Source organism: Mytilus californianus, unplaced genomic scaffold (genome assembly GCF_021869535.1).
Source record: "Mytilus californianus isolate M0D057914Y unplaced genomic scaffold, xbMytCali1.0.p SCAF_8, whole genome shotgun sequence".
NCBI classification, from domain to species: Eukaryota; Metazoa; Mollusca; class Bivalvia; order Mytilida; family Mytilidae; genus Mytilus; species Mytilus californianus.
In genome coordinates, this window is record NW_026262734.1 from 103410894 (window position 1) to 103434504 (window position 23611).

Consider the following 23611-nt stretch of genomic DNA (forward strand, 5'->3'; position numbering starts at 1 on the left):
AGCACTGGATAGTTAAGTGTACAAAAAGACAAACATGAAATACATGATGTATATGACACCAGAATAATGCATAAACAAACAAAGACCTCCTCATTCAAGACAGAAAACATGCATGCACGTTCATGTGCCAATCCAAAGTCAGGATCCTTGTCAGGGTTTATTTTTTTTAATTTCTTAATTTTTTTATGTTTTTTGCCATTAGGGCCATAAAAACATATATGGGACCCAGGGAAGGCAACTTAAATTTGCTACTACGGGTGGGTGTGAAATATTGTGTTGAACAGGTTTTAAATTATGCAGGACTCTAAAATCGCTTCTATGGGTGGTCACTCTGTTTTCAAAGTACCTTCCCTGGGTACCATGTATGTTTTAATGAAACAGCCCTTAGAGGAATTGGTTATGAGGACATATCTTTGTTGGTTATGAGGACATATCTTTGTTGGTTAATTATGAGGACATATCTTTGTTGGTTATGAGGACATATCTTTGTTGGTTATGAGGACACATCTTTGTTGGTTATGAGGACACATCTTTGTTGGTTATGAGGACATATCTTTGTTGGTTAATTATGAGGACATATCTTTGTTGGTTATGAGGACATATCTTTGTTGGTTATAGGACATATCTTTGTTGGTTATGAGGACATATCTTTGTTGGTTATGAGGACATATCTTTGTTTGGTTATGAGGACACATCTTTGTTGGTTATGAGGACATATCTTTGTTGGTTATGAGGACATATCTTTGTTAGTTAATTATGAGGACATATCTTTGTTGGTTAATTATGAGGACATATCTTTGATGGTCATGAGGACATATCTTTGTTGGTTATGAGGACACATCTTTGTTGGTTATGAGACATATCTTTGTTGGTTATGAGGACATATCTTTGTTGGTTATGAGGACACATCTTTGTTGGTTATGAGGACATATCTTTGTTGGTTATGAGGACATATCTTTGTTGGTTATGAGGACATATCTTTGTTGGTTAATTATGAGGACATATCTTTGTTGGTTATGAGGACATATCTTTGTTGGTTATGAGGACATATCTTTGTTGGTTATGAGGACACATCTTTGTTGGTTATGAGACACATCTTTGTTGGTTATGAGACATATCTTTGTTGGTTATGAGGACATATCTTTGTTGGTTATGAGGACATATCTTTGTTGGTTATGAGGACATATCTTTGTTTATTATGAGGACACATCTTTGTTGGTTATGAGGACATATCTTTGTTGGTTATGAGGACATATCTTTGTTGGTTATGAGGACACATCTTTGTTGGTTATGAGACACATCTTTGTTGGTTATGAGGACATATCTTTGATAGCCCCTGTTACTGTGGATTTCCTAGGTATAGGTGAACCACGAATGTCAATGTATAACCAAGTACAACAGACCTTGCCAAAACCACAAAATCAAAAAACTTCTAAAATACGAGCCTCTCCAATCCACAAAAATTGGTATCCACAAAATAAACGAATCCACAGTATATTGTTTTACAACTTACAAAAGCTTAACATTTTGTTTAAATACTAGTCTACTATTGAATATAAAAATAAGAAGATGTGGTATGATTGCCAATGAGACAGTTCTCCACCAGAGACAAAATGACATAGAAGTAAACAACTATAGGTTTCAATATGGCCTTCAACAATGAGCAAACCCATACCGCAGAGTCAGCTATAAAAGGCCTCGAAGATTGTATGTTGATAGGTCGATTCCTTTGTTTTTTCTCTTTGACAGTATACCAGAAATCTTGTATTAAGAAAGGCAAATGAAAACCAAACATTATCTATACATTTTTAAAGGACTGGTCGACTTGGTGTAGGAAGAAAATGTGGAAAAGTTATTCAAGTTCCCTTCTTTATATGCAAATTTCTCTTCTGCTTTCAATAAATGAATACCTTTAAATCTCTATGGGTTATTCCTTGATCATGTAGATACTGTAAAAATGAGAAAAAAGTATTTTATAAATAATCTAAACATTCAATTATTTACCAATACATAAATCTTTTATAAATCTGTGTCATAAACATTAGTTTTGTTTGCTTTAAAACTGATCTTTTAGGGGAAAGGAGCAAATTGACAATAAATATGTATAACATGAAATTTAAAATTCATTCATGGAAAAAGTTTAATGTCCTTCAATTTGTCTGTCAGATATCCTCATCAATATCTGTATACTTTGTCTCATAATTCTGCTTCGGCATGTTTATAGGTTATCAAACTTTTTGCATTTAATGATAAATTTCTAAAACTGCTAAAATAGTGTCATTTGTATTGAGATATTAACCACAATCTTACCAATAAACATATTTTGCTACAAAATATTGTATATAAAGATGTTGATATGAGTCAAATATGTTTGTGGGTAAGGTTGTGGCTCAAATTGTATTTTCCAAAACTATAAGTAATTTGAAAATTCTATGCTAAATATGTGAACTTCTACATGTTTATGACATCACAAATGACATTTCTGCACTAAAGGTTATACCATCCTATTCTGTTCTATATATTTACATAACTATCATAATTTTTAAAGGATAAAAGAATTATACCACATTTCCAATTTCAAGGACCAGATAATGGTTCATATATACTTCCTTTGCAAAATCAAATTTTGAATCAACAAATTTATTTTATTGAATGTATTCATTTTTGATAGTTTAAACATCAATGAATTTATAATTATTTGAGTAAAATAGAAACACTTAATCCAGACTGTTTGATGAACACATGCACAAAACAGCCTTGATTAATTTTTCATGAAGGGGCCTTTTATAGCTGACTATACAGTATGGGTTTTTCTCATTGTTAAAGGCCATACAGTAACCTATAATTGCTTTTATCTTCATTATTTGAACTCTAATGGATAATTGTCTCTTTAGCAATCATACCACATCTAGAAAATTGACAAAGAAGGTTGGTTGAAAACGAAACTTTACGACAAAAGAGATGATTTCAGCTTCCCAATTGTGTGAACTTTCCATTTCCTACCGAATAAGATATATCGCCGGATTTGTAATTGCATGAACAAAACGACAGGTGCCACATGTGGATCAGGCTCAGCTTACCCTTCAGGAGCACCTAAGTTCATCCCAGGTTTTTGGTGGGGTTCGTGTTGCTCAGTCTTTAGTCTTCAATGTTGTGTTTTATGTACTGTTGTTTGTCTGTTTATCCCTTTTTTTTGCCATGGCGTTGTCAGTTTATTTTCGACTTATGAGCTTGAATGTCCCTTTGGTATCTTTCGCCTCTCTCTTATTAATTTTATAATGTAAGGTATTTTGTAATTATCTACTCTGTGGTGAAAATTGTTTAATGAGACTCTTGTGCTGCATAATAACTGTATTTCTCTTTTCAATGGCAAGTTTTTGCTAAATCTAATTTCCATTAAGATGTCCCTTTAATTACATTACATAAGATTGAAATACTAAACAAATAACTCACCTTTACAGCACAAATAATCTGATAAAATAATAATTTAGCCGTAGGTTCATCATACTGTCCTATACTAACAACTTTATCAAATAATTCACCACCTTCTACTCTGTAAGAGAAAACAGAATAAATATATACTATAAAATAACTTCTAATGAATAATCAATATACAAAAGACATTCAGACGTGAATAATAGGAATATCAATATACTAGTAAAGATCCTTTTCTCTATTCATTATTTTTGTCCACTTCTACTAATGCTGCGTTCACACGTAATTCGAATTCGATTCGCATTAACTGATTCGAATTAGTTTAATTCGCATTCGAATCGTTTTACGTCCAAACGTTAATTCTAATTCGAATTGCAATACGCGTCAAATTTGCTTTACTGTCCGAACGACGTTAACTTTTAATTCGTATCAACAAAAACGGATTTCTAATGCGATTTGGTTAATGCGAATTAGCCAATTCGAATCAATTCGAATTAAAAAGGAAGAGTGTGTGAACGCAATTAGCGAATTCGATTCTCATTCGATTTGAATTCAATTCGAATTAAATGTACGTGTGAACTAGGCATAATACTAATAAACTGATAAAACTACATCAAGTATACATTCATAATGCATGATCTTCATTCTAAACTTAGAAAGAATGATGTATTTACCTTTATCTAATTCTTTGGCAATTTAACCCTTTCCAGACCCATTGTATAATAAATCTAATTAACGTGTGGTTGCTGATGATGTCAAAAGATGATTGGGTGAGTTTAAGGGTCATAACATTTATCAGCTCACTTGATTAATCAAACTGTGCTAACATGTGTTAATGAAATTGACAACTTTGTGGAATGTGGAAGGCACTCGAAGGGGATTTTCGTTTTTTTCATTTGAAAATTTATTTGATAATCATTAGTGAAACAGATTCTTACATAGTTACTTGTGGATTATCAGATTTATCCAATCTCGATAGTTAAATTATCAATTTTAAAATAAATTTGATAATCCACTGGTACCAATGTAAGAATCTATATGTCTTTTAGAGTGGAAATAAGCTTGAAGTTTATTGCACTCTGACACAAGCATGTCGGAGAAAATAGTATTGTACATTGTACGGTAAAACTTTAGAAATGACAAGAACACTTCGGGTATCTGCTGTTTGGTCATCATTATAGAGAGATGCTCCTACATTGTGTACTTCTTACGTAACATGAGTTGAATAGAAGCAGCAAATACACAAAATGACTTAACTCAGCTTACTAAATGGAAATTAGCCATTCAAGGAATTTTAGGAACAAAGACATGACTATCTATAATATAAGATTGGTATGATTTTTAATAATATATAATATATATGTGTAAATTTATTAAGAATTTTGAAATATACATACAATTCTAAAACTATATATAATACATCTGGCAGGTCTATTACATCTTCTATACCAATTATACATGGCTGAAAATCACATATCAATAATAAATGTATTTTTAATATTCAAATTTTACAAAATGTTTTGAAAAATTTGTTTGAATATTGAGCAAACAAACAATGTCCAAACAAAAGTTGTTATAAATTTGAAACAAAAATTAGACCCTAAGTAAATTGATGTATGCATCTTATGCACTAAATATCTAAACTTGCACCTCAATATTCTGCAAACCACATAGAGCTTTTAACTGCATTGTAAATATGTCAAATACAAAAGACAACTTGGGTTCAGATAATATGCTTTAATACATTTATAAGGGACTCCCATGGCGATACATATATTTAGCATCAGACGACATTAAGCAGTTATCAATCAACCTAAAACAGAAAATGTCAACAAAATAGCAATTTCTTACAACAGAAATTCATCTACAGTTTACCATGATTTTTACAACAAAAGGTTTAAGACTCTTAATGAAAAAAACTTGTGTCATTGGATCACTGTCTCGTTGATGTTTAACCAACATCTTCTAAATAAAAATTGTGAAGATTTTTGATTTGCTAGCATAAATTGATTGATTGTTATTTGCAGGTATTAAATGTTTCAATATTCTTAGTACTTACATGTCGTAATGCTTTCAGTATTTTCACCTCTGTCATAACTTGATTACTCAGATTCTATAACAAAATATATGATCCTGTTAATGTTGTTTCATAATTTTTTCAATGACATATTATTTCATGGGCTTTTAAAGTATAGTGATGAAATTTTGAGAGATCAAAAGAAAAAAAAAACCAAGCAACCTTAGAAAATCATTTTTTTAGCAAGATCAAACATTTCGCTTTGATATAATTTGCTTATATGACATGTATGAGTAAATCTGCCAATAAGCAAAAAGATAGTTTTTACTGTGGTATAACAATGTTTGAAGGCTTTTACAACAGGCTGTCAAAATGACAGCAAAAAGGCTTAAACCTATCAAGGGTCATCACCGAACAAAAAAAATGAAAATCGTAAAGATCAAACTTGACATATTAAAATTTGAAAACCATTGCATGGTTCCTAAATCAACATTATAATATTTTGTCCCAAAACAAACTTCATTGTTGAAAGCCGTACGTTTACCTATAATTGCTTACATTCACTTTATTTGAACTTTGGTGGATAGTTGTCTCATTGGCAATCATACCTCGTCTCCTTATTTTTATGTTCAGTTGTTCTTAGGCATTTATTTAGAAAATAAATATACTTTTATGAACAAAGAACTTTGCAATGGCAAAGGTTGCATACATATAAAAATTTATAAGTACTACCTTTTGAATGGAACCAAACATTACATACACATGTTAAAAGGTCTGGTAAGAGCCAACTTGATTAATTGAATGATGTGCTAGGACAAAAAACTTTTTGACAAATATTAAGCATACAATTCTTTTAAAACTGTATGCATGGGCAGATGTAAACCATTAAATGCTTCTTTACAGAAGAATAACTATAAGTTCAAGGGAACCAGGATTATTCTGTAGTGATAAGGCTCAATTGTATTTAATTTCCGTAAATGAACTTACAACTTGGTGTTTGCCACCTATGGAAAATTTTTTCTTTGATATAATTTTTACTGCAAACTTTTCACATGTTCCCTTTTTAAATGCTAACTTGACTTCTCCACATGCACCCCTGTAAAAAAATCATAGAAACATTCAATTAATGAAGAATAAACCTACAACCAGCATTAAAATATGTTGTCTGTTTTATACATACATTTATACATCAAATTATTACTTTAAAATTCAACAATGAAAAACCCTAACATTAGATTGTACTAACCATTGCTAACATTACTAAAGAGTTATCAATTTGTGTGTTTTAAATGTGTTTTGTTATTTGGAGAACTTCAGGTGGATAGTAAATCTTTGATAGTTTTGGCTTAATTTTTTAATTACTTCAAACTTTAAACAATTGATTGCTGAACATTTTCTATTAACACCTATTTATTGTTGCAGACGATTGTATGTTCACCTCTAGATATTTTTTGGCGGTTTTTCATCTCATCACAAATATTGGCTAAGACTACTTAAGAAGGCCACGGATTTTATATGTAAAAAAAGATATGCCTCCCTTCCAGAGCATCTGTACAACGTATTGGTTTTTATAGCATTTTGCGTTGCTCAATCTGTGATTTTGATTGAAGGCGGTCATAACATTTGTCTTTGTGAACATCTGCTAGTCTTAACAGCCTTTCAAAGCCAACTATGCGGTATGGGTTTTTCATTATTGAAGGTAGTACGATGACCTATAATTGCTTATATCCACTTCATTCGCATATAGATAGTTATCAATCATACAACATCTCCTTATTTTTGTATTAACCTTTGTCTTTAATTGTGTGTATGGGATGTCTTTGTTTATCATTTTCTTTACATAACAGGCCTACTTTACTAATCCTCTCATCTTTTAATACATACCTGCCTAGTGTTTTTGTTAATGTATATTTTTCTTTAATTTGATCAGGAAGTCCGGCTTCTTCATCTATACTCAGATCAAGATACATGAATGCTAAAATAGAACAAATAAAATACTACAACAATGTTTGTTACGTTAAATATATAACAGCAGAATTTATATAATAATTCATACCATTTACTGTAATCTTTAATTTTATCATCATTATTAAAAGATAAACCAGGTCTACTTTCTGAAATATAACAAAGTTTCCAACAAAATATCCTCTGTATTCTGAGGTCCATATACAGTATCAATTGTATACTAGAGCATTTCTATCAACATTAACAGGAATACTATGTATTCAATACAAAATGGATGTGACAATAAATGGGGAATGTGTCCATGGGACATAGATGATGCCCCCGCTTTCTTATAACTTTATAAAGGGACATAATTCAAGAACAGTGATAGTGACACTACCCAAATTCAAACTTGATCTGAGTTTTGTGGTAATAAGCATTGTGTATAAGTTTCATAACATTTGGTTGAGACAAACTTAAGCTAGAGAACGGAAACAAAAAATTCAGCAATTTTTCCATTTGTAAAGGGGCATAACTCTAGAATGGTAAACGTGACGCAACCGAAATCCATACTTGATCTGTGTTTTGTGGTAATAAGCATTGTGTATAAATTTCATAACATTTGGTTGAGGCAAACTAAAGTTAGAGAACGGAAACGAAAAATTTCAGCAATTTTTCCATTTGTAAAGGAGCATAACTCTAGAACAGTAAAAGTGACGCTACCAAAATTCAATCTTGATCTGTGTTTTACAGTAATTAGCATTGTGTTTAAGTTTCATAACATTTAGTTGAGGCAAACTAAAGTTAGAGAATGGAAACCAATTTCGGGACGTACAGATGGACTTACAAGACGGACAAGGGTAAAACTTAATGCCCCCTCCACTATAAATAAAATTGGAAATTTATATATCTTAAATCACAATTTTTTAAGTTTTTTTTATGGACAAATTATGTCTGTTCAGTACATTGATTCTATATTGGTAAAAGAGGTGATAAAAAGTAAATTGACCCTAGGTACATGTGTATACCTTTATTGTTTTTCAATGCCAATGCTATTTCATCATTGTTGGATAAAACCTGCTTGTTCCCTTTACCTGAAATTAAATAGATAACATTTGAAAGATTGTGAAATTTTCTAAATACTAATCAATATGTATGCTTGCAGTAAGGTAAACAACCACTCTGAAATATGATATGTACAGCTTATCTAAAAATTGAAATAAGAACATAATACATACAATCAGGGGTAATACTTATACAAGTCATGTTTATTTACTTGAAGATGTAATATTAACTTGTATAAGCAAATTTGTAAGATTTTAATTTTCTTTTCATGCTTTGAATAATCTCCCCTTAATCTTCTCCAAAAAAATTACTTATACAAGTGATTTAATCTTAAATTTTAAGTTTTGGGTTGTCAAAAGATGATGGACTAAGGACCCCAAGTAATGAGAAAAGCTCACTTGGCCTTTTAGGCCAGGTAAGCTAAAAAAAAATGCTTCTATGATAATCAGTCATCAATGATGAAGACATACTTTGAAAAGAAATGCAAAGTTATTTCAAAATAAAATGCTCCGCTGGGTGCAGCTTGATACGACCGCAGAGGTCGAACCCTGCTTGATACAGCACTGAATTTGGATTGTGATTAAATATTTGACACAGCATAGGTTTCTGACACAGAATGAATGTGGTCTAACTTAAATTTTTTTAATTTACCTATTCAAACCATATCATTATTATTTGCTTTTATATATAAATCAGAAATAACCAATTTAAAATGGAAAATTTTAAAGAAAAAAAATGAAAAAAAAAATCCCCCCTCAAATTTTTTGAACCCCCTTATGATTCATCACCCCAAACTCAATCCCAGCCTTCCCTTTGTGTTACAATGTATGGTGCCTTGCAGTACAATTTCAGAGAGATCCCTACACTTGAACACAAGTTATTGTCTGGAAACTAGAAAAATGCTTGTTTTTTTGCCCCTTTTTGGCCCCAAATTCCTAAACGTTTAGGGCAATTACCCCCAAAATCAAACCCAGCTTTCCCTTTGTGATATGGAACCTTGTTGTACAATTTCAGAAAGATCCATACACTTACACACAAATTATTGTCCTGAAACTAGAAAAATGCTTGTTTTTTTGCCCCTTTTTTGCCCCTTATTCCTAAAATTTTGAGGCAATTACCCCCAAAATCAATCCCAGGATTCCCTTTGTGGTATGGTACCTTGCAGTACAATTTCAGAGAGATCCATAAATTTGAACACAAGTTATTGTCTGGAAACTAGAAAAATGCTTATTTTTGGCCCCTTATTCCTAAACGTTTTGAGCAATTACCCCCAAACTCAATTCCAGCTTTCCCTTTGTGATATGGAACCTTGTAGTACAATTTCAGAAAGATCCATACACTTACACACAAGTTATTGTCCTGAAACTAGAAAAATGCTTGTTGTTTTTTGCCCCTTTTTTGCCCCTAATTCCTAATATTTTGAGGCAATTACCCCCAAAATCAATCCCAGCCTTTCCTTTAGTGGTATGGTACCTTGCAGTACAATTTCAGAGAGATTCATACACTTGAACACAAGTTATTGTCTGGAAACTAGAAAAATGCTTATTTTTGGCCCCCTTTTGGCCCCTTATTCCTAAACGTTTTGGGCAATTACCCCCAAACTCAATTCCAGCTTTCCCTTTGTGATATGGAACCTTGTAGTACAATTTCAGAAAGATCCATACACTTACACACAAGTTATTGTCATGAAACTAGAAAAATGCTTGTTTTTGGCCCCCTTTTGGGCCCCTAATTCCTAAAATTTTGAGGCAATTACCCCAAAATCAATCCCAACATTCCTTTTGTGATATGGAACCTTATGGTACAATGTCAGAGATCCATACACTAACACACAAGTTATGTCTGGAAGTTACAAATATGCTTATTTTTGGCCCCTAATTCCTTAACTGTTGGTACCATAACCCCCAAAATCAATCCCAACCTTCCTTTTGTGGTATTGAACCTTGTGATAAAATTTCATAGAGATCCATTCACTTAAACTAAAGTTAGAGTGCGAAAACCAATGTGTCTTCGGACAACGACGACGACGCCGCCAACGTCATACCAATATACGATCACAAAATTATTTTTGCGGTCGTGTAAAAATTGCTTTGAATTCTTTTTTGCAAAAATATGTTGCTGAACTTGGATTTTTTTTTTAAATAAATGAACTATAACAAACCAAACCTTACAACTTTCAGGTTAATACCCAGCAACGTAGAACATATATTTGTTTTTGCCTTTTTTGCCTTATAAAATATGAGGCCATTGGGTGTGTTAAATGTCTTACCAACTTTTTCTCCATTCACAAAAGTACCGTTACTGCTTGAATCTTCCAAGAACACATGAACACCAGTACTGGTATTTTTCTACAATGTATATAAATAAATCAACAACTTAAACACAGTACAAACAAGAGGTACATAAAATCATAATTAATCCAAGAATTTTGTACTGTTTGACATTTTAAATAAACAAATTTTAACTAAAAAAAATAACTTCTTACAATGTCTTATGGTATTCAAAATGATCGTAATGACAAAAATAGTGTTTCCTGCAGGAGGACTTGGCATGGTATGGTGTCCTGTCGTGTTTTCTTGACGCCCTGCCCTTTTTAGGAAAAAAAATTGGCGCCATGCCCCTTTTCTGTCGTATTTTAAAATGCCCCGCTGTATTTTAATATCGGTTCTGCAATTCATCTTTTAGCAAGACCATTTCGAGTTATTTCCCTTGAAAGGAAATAAAATTTTTAATGGTCGACATTTTATTGAATTTCGTAATTCTGTTTGAACAGTTTTGAAGCGACATAGTACAAATACGATTCATGATTGAATCTAATAAGGACAATATTGATTTGTACCTCTACGAATTTAAAATGAAGACAATTTAAAAGGGAACCAGGCGATAATTTGAGTTATAATTTTACGTTGCATGGGATGAACATTACCACTGATTACGTAAACAATATGATGTTTGTTTATATTTTATATTTATACTATTCGGTTGGTTGAGACGTCATATTGGGTGTAAATTTACCATGGCTTTCATACTGTTGTTATCTTAATAAAATTAAAGTTAAGAATGTAGCTGATATAGTTTTGAATAGTACAAAAAACCAACAACGTTTCAATAAAAAAAATAACACAAAAAAGCACAGATGGAAAAAAAGAATATGTATAGTAAGTCTTGCTATACAAATCTTTGAATATCCTAAAACTACTTATGAGCTAAGGTAGCTTTGACTGGTATAAACATGTGAGATCCAAAATGTATTTGGCACTTCCTTTGTGCATCTAAAAAGCAATGCATTGCATATGCTCTTGGTCATACAAAGTCCACTTTCAAAACACATCCTTAGACAGCCAGTCTCAGTGATCCAGTATTAAAGTTTATAATTGGAGTTATTGATTGAAATGAGGCAGTTGCACAATGAACATGATCAAGATTCTATTAGCTGAGTCTAGAAGTGATAATTTTATTACAAAAAGGAATTAAATTAACAACCTTTTATACATATCTTTATTTCTTACCAATAAATATGAAACAATGGTATATTCGATTAAATCCCTATCCATTACAGTGCTTCATATCTATGTAAAGAGTGCCCTAAATGTGTAGTCCTCTGCGCAAAGGGTGCCCTCCAAGTGTAGCCAAACACTCTAAGAGTGCCCTCTGAGAAAAAATTACCCTGCCCTTTTCAAAATCTGCAGGACACACTACAAGAACCATATTTATTTTCTTTGTTTTGATTTTGGCACTAGACATTTGGACTGGTGAATGACCAATATTTACCAAAATCTCAATCAGTTTAAAATGTGCTTTACAATAGGCCCAGAAACACTGGCGTTCTTCTTTATCCAAATCAGTGTAAAATATACTTTACTTTAGGGTTGGAAACATTGTTTTTATCCAAATCAGTTTAAAATGTACCTCTCTAGTTTTTGTCTCTTTGACACATTCCCCGTTTCCATTCTCAATTTTAATTACTTTAGATCTGGAAACACTGGTGTATTTTTTTTATCTGAACCAGTTTAAAATGTACTTTAATTTCGGCCTAGAAACACTGGTGTTTCTTACTTGAATCTGTTTAAAATGTACAATACTATAGGACTGGAAACACTGGTGTTTTTTTCATCTGAATCAGTTTAAAATGTACTTTACTTTAGGCCTGGAAACATAGGTGTTTCTTATCCTAATCAGTCATGTTAGTTTAAAATGTAGTTTCTTATAGGCCTGGAAACATTGGTGTTTCTTACATGTCTTACCCGAATCACTTTAAAATGCACTTTACTTTAGGCCTGGAAACATTGGTGTTTCTTACATGTCTTACCCGAATCACTTTAAAATGCACTTTACTTTAGGCTTGGAATATTGGTGTTTCTTACATGTCTTACCCGAATCACTTTAAAATGCACTTTACTTTAGGCCTGGAAACATTGGTGTTTCTTACATGTCTTACCCGAATCACTTTAAAATGCACTTTACTTTAGGCTTGGAATATTGGTGTTTCTTACACGAATCAGTTTAAAATGTTAGGCCATTATTTCTCACCCAAATCAGTTTGAAATGTACTTTACTATAGGCCTGGAAACATTGGTGTTTCTTACCCGAATCAGTTTAAAATGTACTTTACTATAGGCCTAGAAACATTAAAGTTTCTTACCCTAATCAGTTTAAAATGTACTTTACTATAGGCCTGGAAACATTGGTGTTTCTTACCCGAATCAGTTTAAAATGAACTTTACTGTAGGCCTGGAAACACTGGTGTTTCTTAGCAGTTGCTGTGTTAAATGGAATATCACAGTTCTCTCCACGTCCAAAGCAGTATTCCTCTTTTGTTAAATCTGAAAAATAGACAAAATTACAATTTTTTTCTATTTGGACTAATCAAATTGGAAAAAGTGGTACAAACAAGTCTGACAAGAGATCATTACTAGACCATAATGATGAATTAAACCAGACTTAAAATAAATGGAGAATGTGTCCCCATGGACACAGATGATGCCGCCGCTTGCATACAACATTATAAAGGGACATAACTCTAAAACAATAAAAGTGACGCTACCCAAATTCGTACTTGATCTGAGTTTTGTGGTAATAAGTATTGTGTATAGGTTTCATAATGTTTGGTTCGGGCAAACTTAAGTTACAGAACGGAACTAAAAATTTTGCAATTTTTGATTTATAAAGTGGCATAACTCGATAATGTGACGCCACCAAAATTCAACTTGATCTGTGTTTTGTGGTAATGAGCATTGTGTATAAGTTTCATAGCATTTGGTTGAGGCAACTTAAGTTAGAGAACGGAAACTAAATATTTTGCATTTTTTTTCCATTTATAAAGGGGCATAACTCAAAATGGTTAAAGTGACACCACCAAAATTCAAACTTGATCTGTATTTTGTGGTAATAAGCATTGTGTATAAGTTTCATAACATTTGGTTGAGGCAAACTTAAGTTAGAGAACGGAAACTAAAAATTTTGCAATTTTTCAATTTATAAAGGGGCATAACTCTAGAACAGTTAAAGGGGCGCCACCAAAATTAAAACTTGATCCGTGTTTTGTCGTAATAAGCATTGTGTATAAGTTTCATAACATTTGGTAGAGGCAAACTTAAGTTATAGAACGGAAACTAAAAAATTTGTAATTTTTTAATTTATAAAGGGGCATAACTCTAGAACGGTTAGAGTGACGCTACCAAATTCAAACTTGATCTGTATTTTGTGATTATAAGCATTGTGTATAAGTTTCATAACATTTGGTTGAGGCAAACTTAAGTTAGAGAACGGAAACTAAAAATTTTGCAATTTTTCAATTTATAAAGGGGCATAACTCTAGAACAGTTAAAGTGGCGCCACCAAAATTAAAACTTGATCCGTGTTTTGTCGTAATAAGCATTGTGTATAAGTTTCATAACATTTGGTTGAGGCAAACTTAAGTTAGAGAACGGAAACTAAAAATTTTGCCATTTTTCCATTAATAAAGGGGCATAACTCTAGAATGGTTAAAGTGATGCCACCAAAATTCAAACTTGAGCTGTGTTTTGTGGTAATAAGCATTGTGCATAAGTTTCATAACATTTGATTGAGGCAAACTCAAGTTAGAGAACGGAAACCAATTTTGGGACGTACGTACGTACGTACAGACGGACAAGGGTAAAACTTAATGCCCCCTCTCCGCTACCGCTGGGGAATAAAAATCAAAACTCTCTAGAAAACCACTTTTTCTAGTGGTCACTATAACAAGTTTAATTTAGTAGATTTATGAAGGAATTTGTGCACCTAGATCTCTAAAATGGCGACAAAAGGGAAGAAATTCTTACTCAAATTGCTTCAATCGAAATCTATCAATATACATGATATAGAATTATAAGAGAAAAGTTAAAAAAATATTTATTATCCTCTGAAAAGAACTCAATGTTTTTTCTGTATCAAACGTATATATTTAGTCATAATACATGTAATATGGAGACAATTCCCCAATAACATGAATAACAGTCAGAAAATCAATAAACTTAAAATCGGGTGTACACAACAATTTCCCAAGAACTCCAAAAAATATCAATATTAACCCGAGAACCGAAAATTCTATTTTATATGATGTAATACTGCTTTCATTGATAATAAAGACGATTAATTTGAGATATATGTCATTTTTACTTAATAAAAGTTCAACTGAATTTCAGGAACTTGATTTGTGTGTCTTAAGCTTGTATGCAAGTTCCTTGTAAAACAATATATCAGACATAATTATTCAAAAGGTAGATAACTCTATCTATTTTTTAAAATAGTACTGAAAGATTTGTTTCTTTAACAATTGGAATTTGAAGAGTAAATACATTATTTGGAAAACTTGAATTTAAAAAAATGATTAAAAGTGCTTTTTATGCTTTGATTTAGAAAGAATTATCTACCTTTAGAAATATGAAATATTATGTTCCCAAGGGACCTAAATACAAGACATACACATCGATTCCATGAAGTTCAATTGTATATTTATTTAGTAAAAATGACATACATCTCAAAATTTTAGACTTTATTATCATGATTATGTATAAAAGCAGTACTTTTTTAATTTGAATAATTCTTTATTATGAAAAAAAACCTCACTGTTACCTGAACATTCAGGGGACTTACTTAAATGAATGATTTCTAAATCACTGATTCAAGTAACATTTTGTCCACAAATGTTGGAAGTAAGAGTTGTCTTTCTTTAATAATCACCTATTTAAGTACAATGTAGTACAAATAAATCACTAGACTAAGTGTCTAATTTTATTGTAGCTTTAAATATACAATACTAATGATCCAGGGACTAATTATGTTGCTAAAATTATCAGAACCCACATCTGTGTTGATAGGATGAACGGTCATGTCAGGTGATGACCTTGTACTGAATCTGGGATAATGACATGAAAATCACTTGTTTAAGTATCATACCTCTATTTTCTTCCAAAAAATCACTTCTTTAAGTATTATTACTTTAATTACCCCCACTAATTTCAACACCCCCGAACAGTGAAATTTTGATCGTGAACAGTAACATTTTATTACATAATCTGTAAGATGAAACCTTGAATTTTACAGGAAAAATACTCCCACTGCTGGGAAAAATCTGTGAAGAAAGTATCAGTTCATTATGTAAAGCCTTCATTACAGCATTTTTTCAACAAATATAGAATTTACAGCTAAATGATTGCATCAAAAGCATAAACCTTGCTATTTAAAAGAAGCAAAAGGTTCTTTTTTTCAATTTTACTAATTATAAGATATAATCTAAACCTATATGTTTAAAATTTTGGTAAAACTACAAAATCACAATTTGTGACAAAATTTCCAATTTGCTACTTAAATTTATATATAAGTGATTTTATAAATCACTTATTTCAGTAATTTCCCTGACTGCTGAAGCAGATATAGCATGCATTTGAGATGATAGTGTTTTTTGTTTACATTGAAAATGATGTTATAAATAAAATTCATAACAACAGAACCGATATCGAATAGGTTTCTGTATTTCAGTGACTTATTTAGCAATTTGTTAAAGAGGTATTTATTATCAAGTTTTCTGTCATTAAGACAATGATGAAGGGTATCTCAAAAGTTACCATGGTTATGGATGGTTTTTAAATTATAGTGATTTTTTTTATATGTCTAAATGTCATACTGTAAATTCAGAAATTATTGCGAGGTTTTTATTAATGCGAATAATGCGACTGGGTGAGTATCGCAATAATAAGAACTCGCATTTTGATATCTGATACATATATCTGTATGCAGATTTTCCTTAAATCGCAATAATTAATCTCGCATTTTTGTCCATTTTTAAAAAATCGCAATAATAAATGCACGCAATAATTTCTGAATTTACAGTAATTGTAAAATTAAAAAAAACAATCTTGATGACCTTAGTACATTTTTCCAGAGTTTTAAATAATTATACCAAAAAGTTCGGTATTGAAAGAATAACTTTAATACTTCTTCCTCTTTCACAAGTTACACCTGCCTCATATTACTATGATACTACATGTCTTTCTTTATACTATTCTTGTAAAATCATATTTAGTGTTCCCGCCTGCCCTAAATAGAAGGGTGACCCGCTCTTGGTGCCCTTACCCCCGCCCTTCTGCCCTCCAAAGTGAAAGAATGCACCCCTCTGCCTTTTCAAAAAATAAAATTTCCAAATTTCATGACTACCGGGGTTTCCGGTAAAATTGTTACCTGATTGTGTAACACTAATTAACTGACAATGGGATTAAGTTAAATACCTAATGCTTTGGCAGTTTTATCACCTTTGTTAATGATTGTTTACTGCTAATTAGTGGATTTAAGATAACTGAACAAATACTAGATATTTAATACAGAATGAAATGTCCACATGTTATCCATTTGTAATGTTTATGTACAGCATGTACACCTGAAAAAAATTATTTAAGTAGGCATAACATAAAAAATAAAATAATAAACAATTTTAAAGGCATACATAGTTTTGACTCAATTGGTAAAAAATGTTTTGTTTCATAATCATGAGTTTGAAATTTAAAGAAGAATCAAAGAAATTTGTACTTTGAACATAACAAGATTCACTTCCTGTTTTACTTCTTGTATTTTATAATCCTCCTGACATAGGAGCACTCAACAAATTTATTTTTAACAATGATGGAGAAAAAAGTAACTGTTTATACCTTCTGCAATATATTATTGCATCAATATAATATAATCATCTCCTGTCTCACCTGTTATATTTATAAAAATCCTTACTGAGGAGCACTTTGGTGTGCACTTAAAAATACTTTTTTGTAACAATTCAAATGATAATAAATAACTCTCAATAACATATATACTATATATGTTTGAACAAGTAATTTAAATGTCAATTAAAATGTAGATAATTTAATTACATTAAACATTCAATTTTGCATGTATTACTCCATCTTTCAAAACTACTTGTTTATTTTTATAGACTGGTATAAGTTATAAAACATTGAAATTTCTGATGATTATTTTCCTTACCAAACAGTCAAGGGTCTAACTTAAATAAGTTATTAGAGAAAAATAACATACATTTGTTATTAAGGGCTAAAAAATCAAAAATCTGTAATAACATATGTATTTTACATGTTTCAAAGGGGCATTATACATCCTTAATTTTGTTAAATTGTGTACTAGTTCTATTGATATTATAATTGTCTTTATGTATATTAAACTTTAGAAAGATATAACAGCCCATAGTTTGCCAATCATGCATAACACACCCATGTTATCACAGAAAAAATATGCCTGTAATAACTAAAGGGTGTTATTACAGCTTCTCTACATCTCTTCAAAGCCTTTTCTCCTACATATATCACAATGTATTTTAATTTATTGTAATAAATAATGATAAGAGCATGTAATGAGGTTCTGCGCAAGCTTCCTAGTCATTCCCAAGTGTCTCATGTAATAAGTTAAATGCCTGTAATAACTAAGCCTTGTTATTACAGCTAAGTTATCACTTAAAAGCCTTGTCTCATTGATTTACCATGGCTGATCAAAAATGTATTAATTGAATTGGAAAATTAGTTTTCAAAGTTATGTATTAAGGTACTGCGCAAGTTTCAAGAATTCCCAAGTGCCCACTGAAAATAAAAAAAATTATGGTACATTTAACTGATAACAAACATATGTTACTACAGATTAAGAGAAAGTATCCGTAATAACACATGTATGTTATTTTTCTCTAATAACTTATTCAAGTTACACCCTTGACCAAATGTACAAGTTTGTTTAGATTAACATCAAAATGATATGCTTTGCTTCATGGTATGATCATTTGATAAAAAAAAATTCTTACTGGACCAGGAACCAACATCAAGAACACATTAATTTCTGAATATGGTTTAAATACAACTAATGTTCTCCAGCTGAGCCTAGCAATATTCAAGGTAATTTTTACACTGTCCAACAATGCCCTTAAAATCTGGGTTATAACGCTAAAGTGCCCTTTCAGACAACTAGCACCCTTCTACTCTGAGATTCAAGCTGGAACATTGATATTGCCCATTTCTGGGTGAATAATTGCCAAGCACAGGCACTGGGTTTTCCCACCCCGAGGCAACCCTTTGTCAACCAAAAGCCAATGATTTTGCACCATCCTTTTTCATTCCAGTACAACCCCTGAATACACTATGTCACTGACTTGCTCTTTGAACTAACTTTTAACTAATCTGTTAAGCAAAAAGAGGTGCTTGTTTGGGGACAATTAGCTAAATGGTTTGTTTAATCAGCCATTACAAAATGCATTAGGGTTAATGCTGGCAGTTATAATGTGTAAAAACCAAGCATTTAAGATAACTTGGAATCATTTTAAGAGATGTAAACACAATCATTTTTGTCCATTTCTTATAATGAACCATATACCAAAGTAAACTAAAAAAAAACATGACTGTACGATAATTTTGTATGCATGTTTTTACCGACTGCAACAAAACTTGATCCAAGAGGAAACATTCTTCCCCACACTTCCTCTGTGTCTTCATTTTCTTCGCTGTCAGGTCCATCAATGAAATCTGAAGGGACTGTTTGCATATCCATCGTCTTAAAATTTTCTGTTTACAGTAAGCACAAGCAGGCCGGCAACACACATGCGCATTATCTGAATCATTAGAGTGCTTTAAGAAGAAAAATAATATAATATAAGAGTCGTATATCGAGTCAATTGAATTCTGGATTTTTTATTTTTTTTAAAAGAAATTTAAAATCAAACAATTTATGAAAAAGAAAATGTCCCCACATATGATGAATTGCCAAAGCCTTAAAATTTTCCTTTAAAAAGAAGTTTTAGAAGAAGAAGACCTTTAACATGTTTAAGCAGCAGTTATGATTTATTTTTACACACAATTATTGGGCTCAAACTACTCTTTTAAATATGAATATTGCGGATACTCCAATATCAGATTTCGAAAATAATACCAAAAAAAGAAATAATAAATTAAATCACGAATTTTTGGGATTAGATTTGGTATAAACTTTAAGTACTCGCAAAGCATTTTTTTTATTCGTACCGGCCGATAAAGCTAAGCAGCCATGTGGTATATGTATGCAAGGATTTGTATACTATACAAATCCTTGATGTATGCTATAAATATTTCACGAAAGTTCATAATGAAATTATAAAATATTCTACATTCAAGGCCGATCGTTCCACATATATTAAAAAAAAGAAGACGATCACATCACATCTCAACTTAATCCGTCTATTATGTATATGTGTAGTTCCCCTCTCTATAAATACTGGCTACATAAACCTGGGACATTATTTATTGACTTTATATATAGTATACTATTCCCAGCATAAACTACACAAAAATACCGTGAAATATCGTTAAATTTTGGCTTCTTGTAAGTTTTTCAGAAACATTTGTTCTCAGTCCTTGTTACTGGTTGTCATATAAAGGTAACCATGATAAAGGACGATAACTAGTCATCAACCAGTATATATCTGTCTTAAGTAATTTAACAGAAATAAAAAGCAGCATATCATTAGTTAGTACCGAAAATATCAAAAGGTCTTCTTTACTGTTGCTAAACGTGAACCAGGATATAGAATGTTTAGTAATTAAGAGATGTTAATACTCTTAAAGATCAGACCGAAAAACAAGTGTTAGAAAAAGAGAGGGGAAAGATACCAGAGGAACATTCAAACTCATAAGTCGAAAATAAACTGACAACGCCATGCCTAAAAAAGAAAAAGACCAACAGACACATAATAGTACACAAAACACAACACAGAAAACTAAAGACTGAGCAACACAAACCCCACCAAAAACTGGGGAGTGATCTCAGGTTCTCCGGGAGGGTAAGCAGATCCTGCTCCACATGTGACACCCGTCGTGTTGCTCATGTTAGTACAAACCCGGTAATAAGTCTAATTCGGTAGGTCACATTCAGAAAAAGGGGACTGAGAAATGAGATACAAGTTTTGCCTTAATATTTTCAGCAATTATAGTAGATAAGCCAGATAATGCATCTGATTAGCTAACTAGAATTGAGAAACTTAACTCACGGAGTTAATTCATGAGCTAATCCAGTGTTTTTGTAGAACCCGATTTATCATTTGAACAAACGTAGTTATCCACCCATAAAATAGATTCCGGGGAAAACGCTTGAAAGAATCAAGTACTAGTGCTTGAATTGGTCAGCCCAAATTTACTAATTACAAAGAAAAACGAGACTCCCTGGTTCTTTTGACGTTCTGTTTAGATTTAAGGGTACTGAACTAAGTTACTAGACAATATGCATACCCTCTTCATATATCAAGCGACGCATGTGAAACTCTCAAAGGTTCTTTTTAGTTCCATGTGGTTGATATTCAAATTGGGTACTGACAACAAACAAAGAGTTCAGGGCGATGCCCATTGGTTGAGTCAAATTGGGTGTAGCTTTTAAATGGCAATGATAAAATTTAGTGAAAGTTTTGACAAATTTGTAATATCGAAAACCCTGGTGTGATAATTTTTCAGTAATACAGATATTTCTTTTGTTAAAATTAAATTCGATGTAACATACACGAGCAAATCGAACAAGTTGAGATATATAAACACCATACAATGGTGCCAAAGAAACGACACGGTGACCATCTTATAAAACGGATAATTAACAATAGGAAATGAAAATTTTCTCTTTCATTGAAAATTTTAGTATTCAGCTTCCCGTTAGAGATATATAGATATCAATATCCAGGAAAGGGCAGTGATCATTGTGAGTATTAGCTCTATTTATAGTAATCTGAACAGGATAACTCTCTTTAGTGTACATACTGAAGTCGTCATCATTGAGAACTAACATATAATCCGTTATTTAATTTTTGTATCAGATGTTGTATCGGTGGGTCTTAGCTGATTTTAGACATAAATTGTGACTCGTAATAACACAGAACTATCACTTAGCATGATTTGACTACCATTGTGGTTAAAAAAGTAATGAAAAACTTTCATATATAAGTACAGAGGTACCAAAATAACATGCATGCACTTTGTCAAACTATTATACTATTGTTGAAAGCTGTTGCAACATGTAAAGGCATAACAAATGCAGATATAATTAAAAACCAATTGTTCAGAGAACAATTGAAGGTCTTTCCACCAGTAAGGATCTATTTTGATATGAAATATTAAAATTTGGTTTTAAATGTCAATTCCAGAGTCAAATGACAGCTTATTGTACGCTGATTCCAAAAATATATGGTTTCTATACAAAAAGATATAAATAAGGGAGATAATTTTTTACTTCCGGTTTGAAAAATGTCACTTCTGGTATTGTTTGATAGTTAACTTGACACTGATTCCAAAAATATATGGTTCTATATACTTTTACATTAATTTAATACAAGAAATAGCTACTTCCGATTTACAAAAGGTCACTTCCGGTTAGCTTTTTCAAGTTCAAATGTCTTGCAACCTAATGCAAAAAGTCCAATGGCTTTATCATGTATACTTATGAGGTAAAAGCAAAGGTCAACATCTAGAACGTTAAATTTACCTATGACCTTGAGCTCAATTTCAAGGTCATAAACCAAGGACCTCAAATCAAAAGACCCTTGGTCTTAATTATATATGATAAATGAGTTATATCACCATACGTGTAATTTTAAATATAATAGGGGAGAAAACTCCCATTAAATGTCTCCGTACCCTTTCAACTCAAATTTACCTGTTACGACATATCGCAACTAACAATTCTGTAAAATATTTTGTCGATATCTTATAAGATTTTTGAAAATTAGTGATAACAAGCCAAAATCAAAATTTTGAACATGACCTTGACCTTTGACTTTGACCTCATTTTCATTTTTATGGACCAAGGACCTCAAATCAAAAGTCCCTAGGCCTCTATCACTTATGGTTTTCCAGTTAAAAATACATTTCACTTATATTAAATACAAAAGGGGAAATAACTCTCATATGGAATCTCTATACCGCTACGGTCAAAATAAAACAGAACATCCTGAGAATATAACGAGCAATTTGGAAAAATAAATTTGTCGGTTTCTTTTACGGTTGCGAAGCCTTAGAAATAACAAGAAAAACAGTGATCGGGGAGATAACTCTTATATGGGAAAGTATTCGGTTAAGCGGTGTCAGTTTCAAAAGCGTATAAACTGTTCGATATCATATTCCAAATATCTAAGCGACATCTTGCGAAACAAAAAAACAGCGAAGGAAAAAAATTAGGCGGAAGAAAAAAAAAAAATTAAAAACCAATTGTTCAGAGAACAATTGCAGGTCTTTCCACCAGTAAGGATCTATTTTGATATGAAAATATTAAATTTTGTTTTGAATGTCAATTTCCGCGTCAAATGACAGCTTATTGTACGCTGATTCCAAAGATATATGGTTTCTATACAAAAAGATATAAATAAGGGAGATAATTTTTTACTTCCGGTTTGAAAGATGTTACTTCCGCATTGTTTGATAGTTTACTTGACACTGATTCCAAAAATATATGGTTCTATATACTTTTACATTAATTTAGTAAAAAAAAAAGCTACTTCCGGTTTACAAAAGGTCACTTCCGGTTGACTTTTTCAAGGTCACATTGCTTGCAACCTAATGCAAAAAGTCCCTTGGCTTTATCATGTATACATATGAGGTAAAAGGAAAGGTCAAAATCTAGAACGTTAAATTTACCTAT

At 31.6% G+C, this 23611-nt stretch overlaps 1 protein-coding gene across 1 annotated transcript in view; it reads right to left on the bottom strand.

The window, feature by feature from the left end:
• The window catches only part of LOC127712666 (serine/threonine-protein kinase Chk2-like), a 32170-nt gene extending 12600 nt beyond the window's left edge, over positions 1-19570 (bottom strand). Inside the window, exons 1-10 of the mRNA XM_052219253.1 lie at positions 19396-19570; positions 13160-13284; positions 10731-10809; positions 8425-8490; positions 7337-7427; positions 6440-6548; positions 5495-5548; positions 4833-4897; positions 3454-3553; positions 1911-1949 (exon numbers count right to left, since the gene is read on the bottom strand). Coding sequence (XP_052075213.1) covers positions 1911-1949; positions 3454-3553; positions 4833-4897; positions 5495-5548; positions 6440-6548; positions 7337-7427; positions 8425-8490; positions 10731-10809; positions 13160-13284; positions 19396-19513 — 846 coding nt within the window. The 5' untranslated portion in view covers positions 19514-19570. The remainder of the gene's footprint in view (positions 1-1910; positions 1950-3453; positions 3554-4832; positions 4898-5494; positions 5549-6439; positions 6549-7336; positions 7428-8424; positions 8491-10730; positions 10810-13159; positions 13285-19395) is intronic.
• Positions 19571-23611: the final 4041 nt, after the last annotated feature.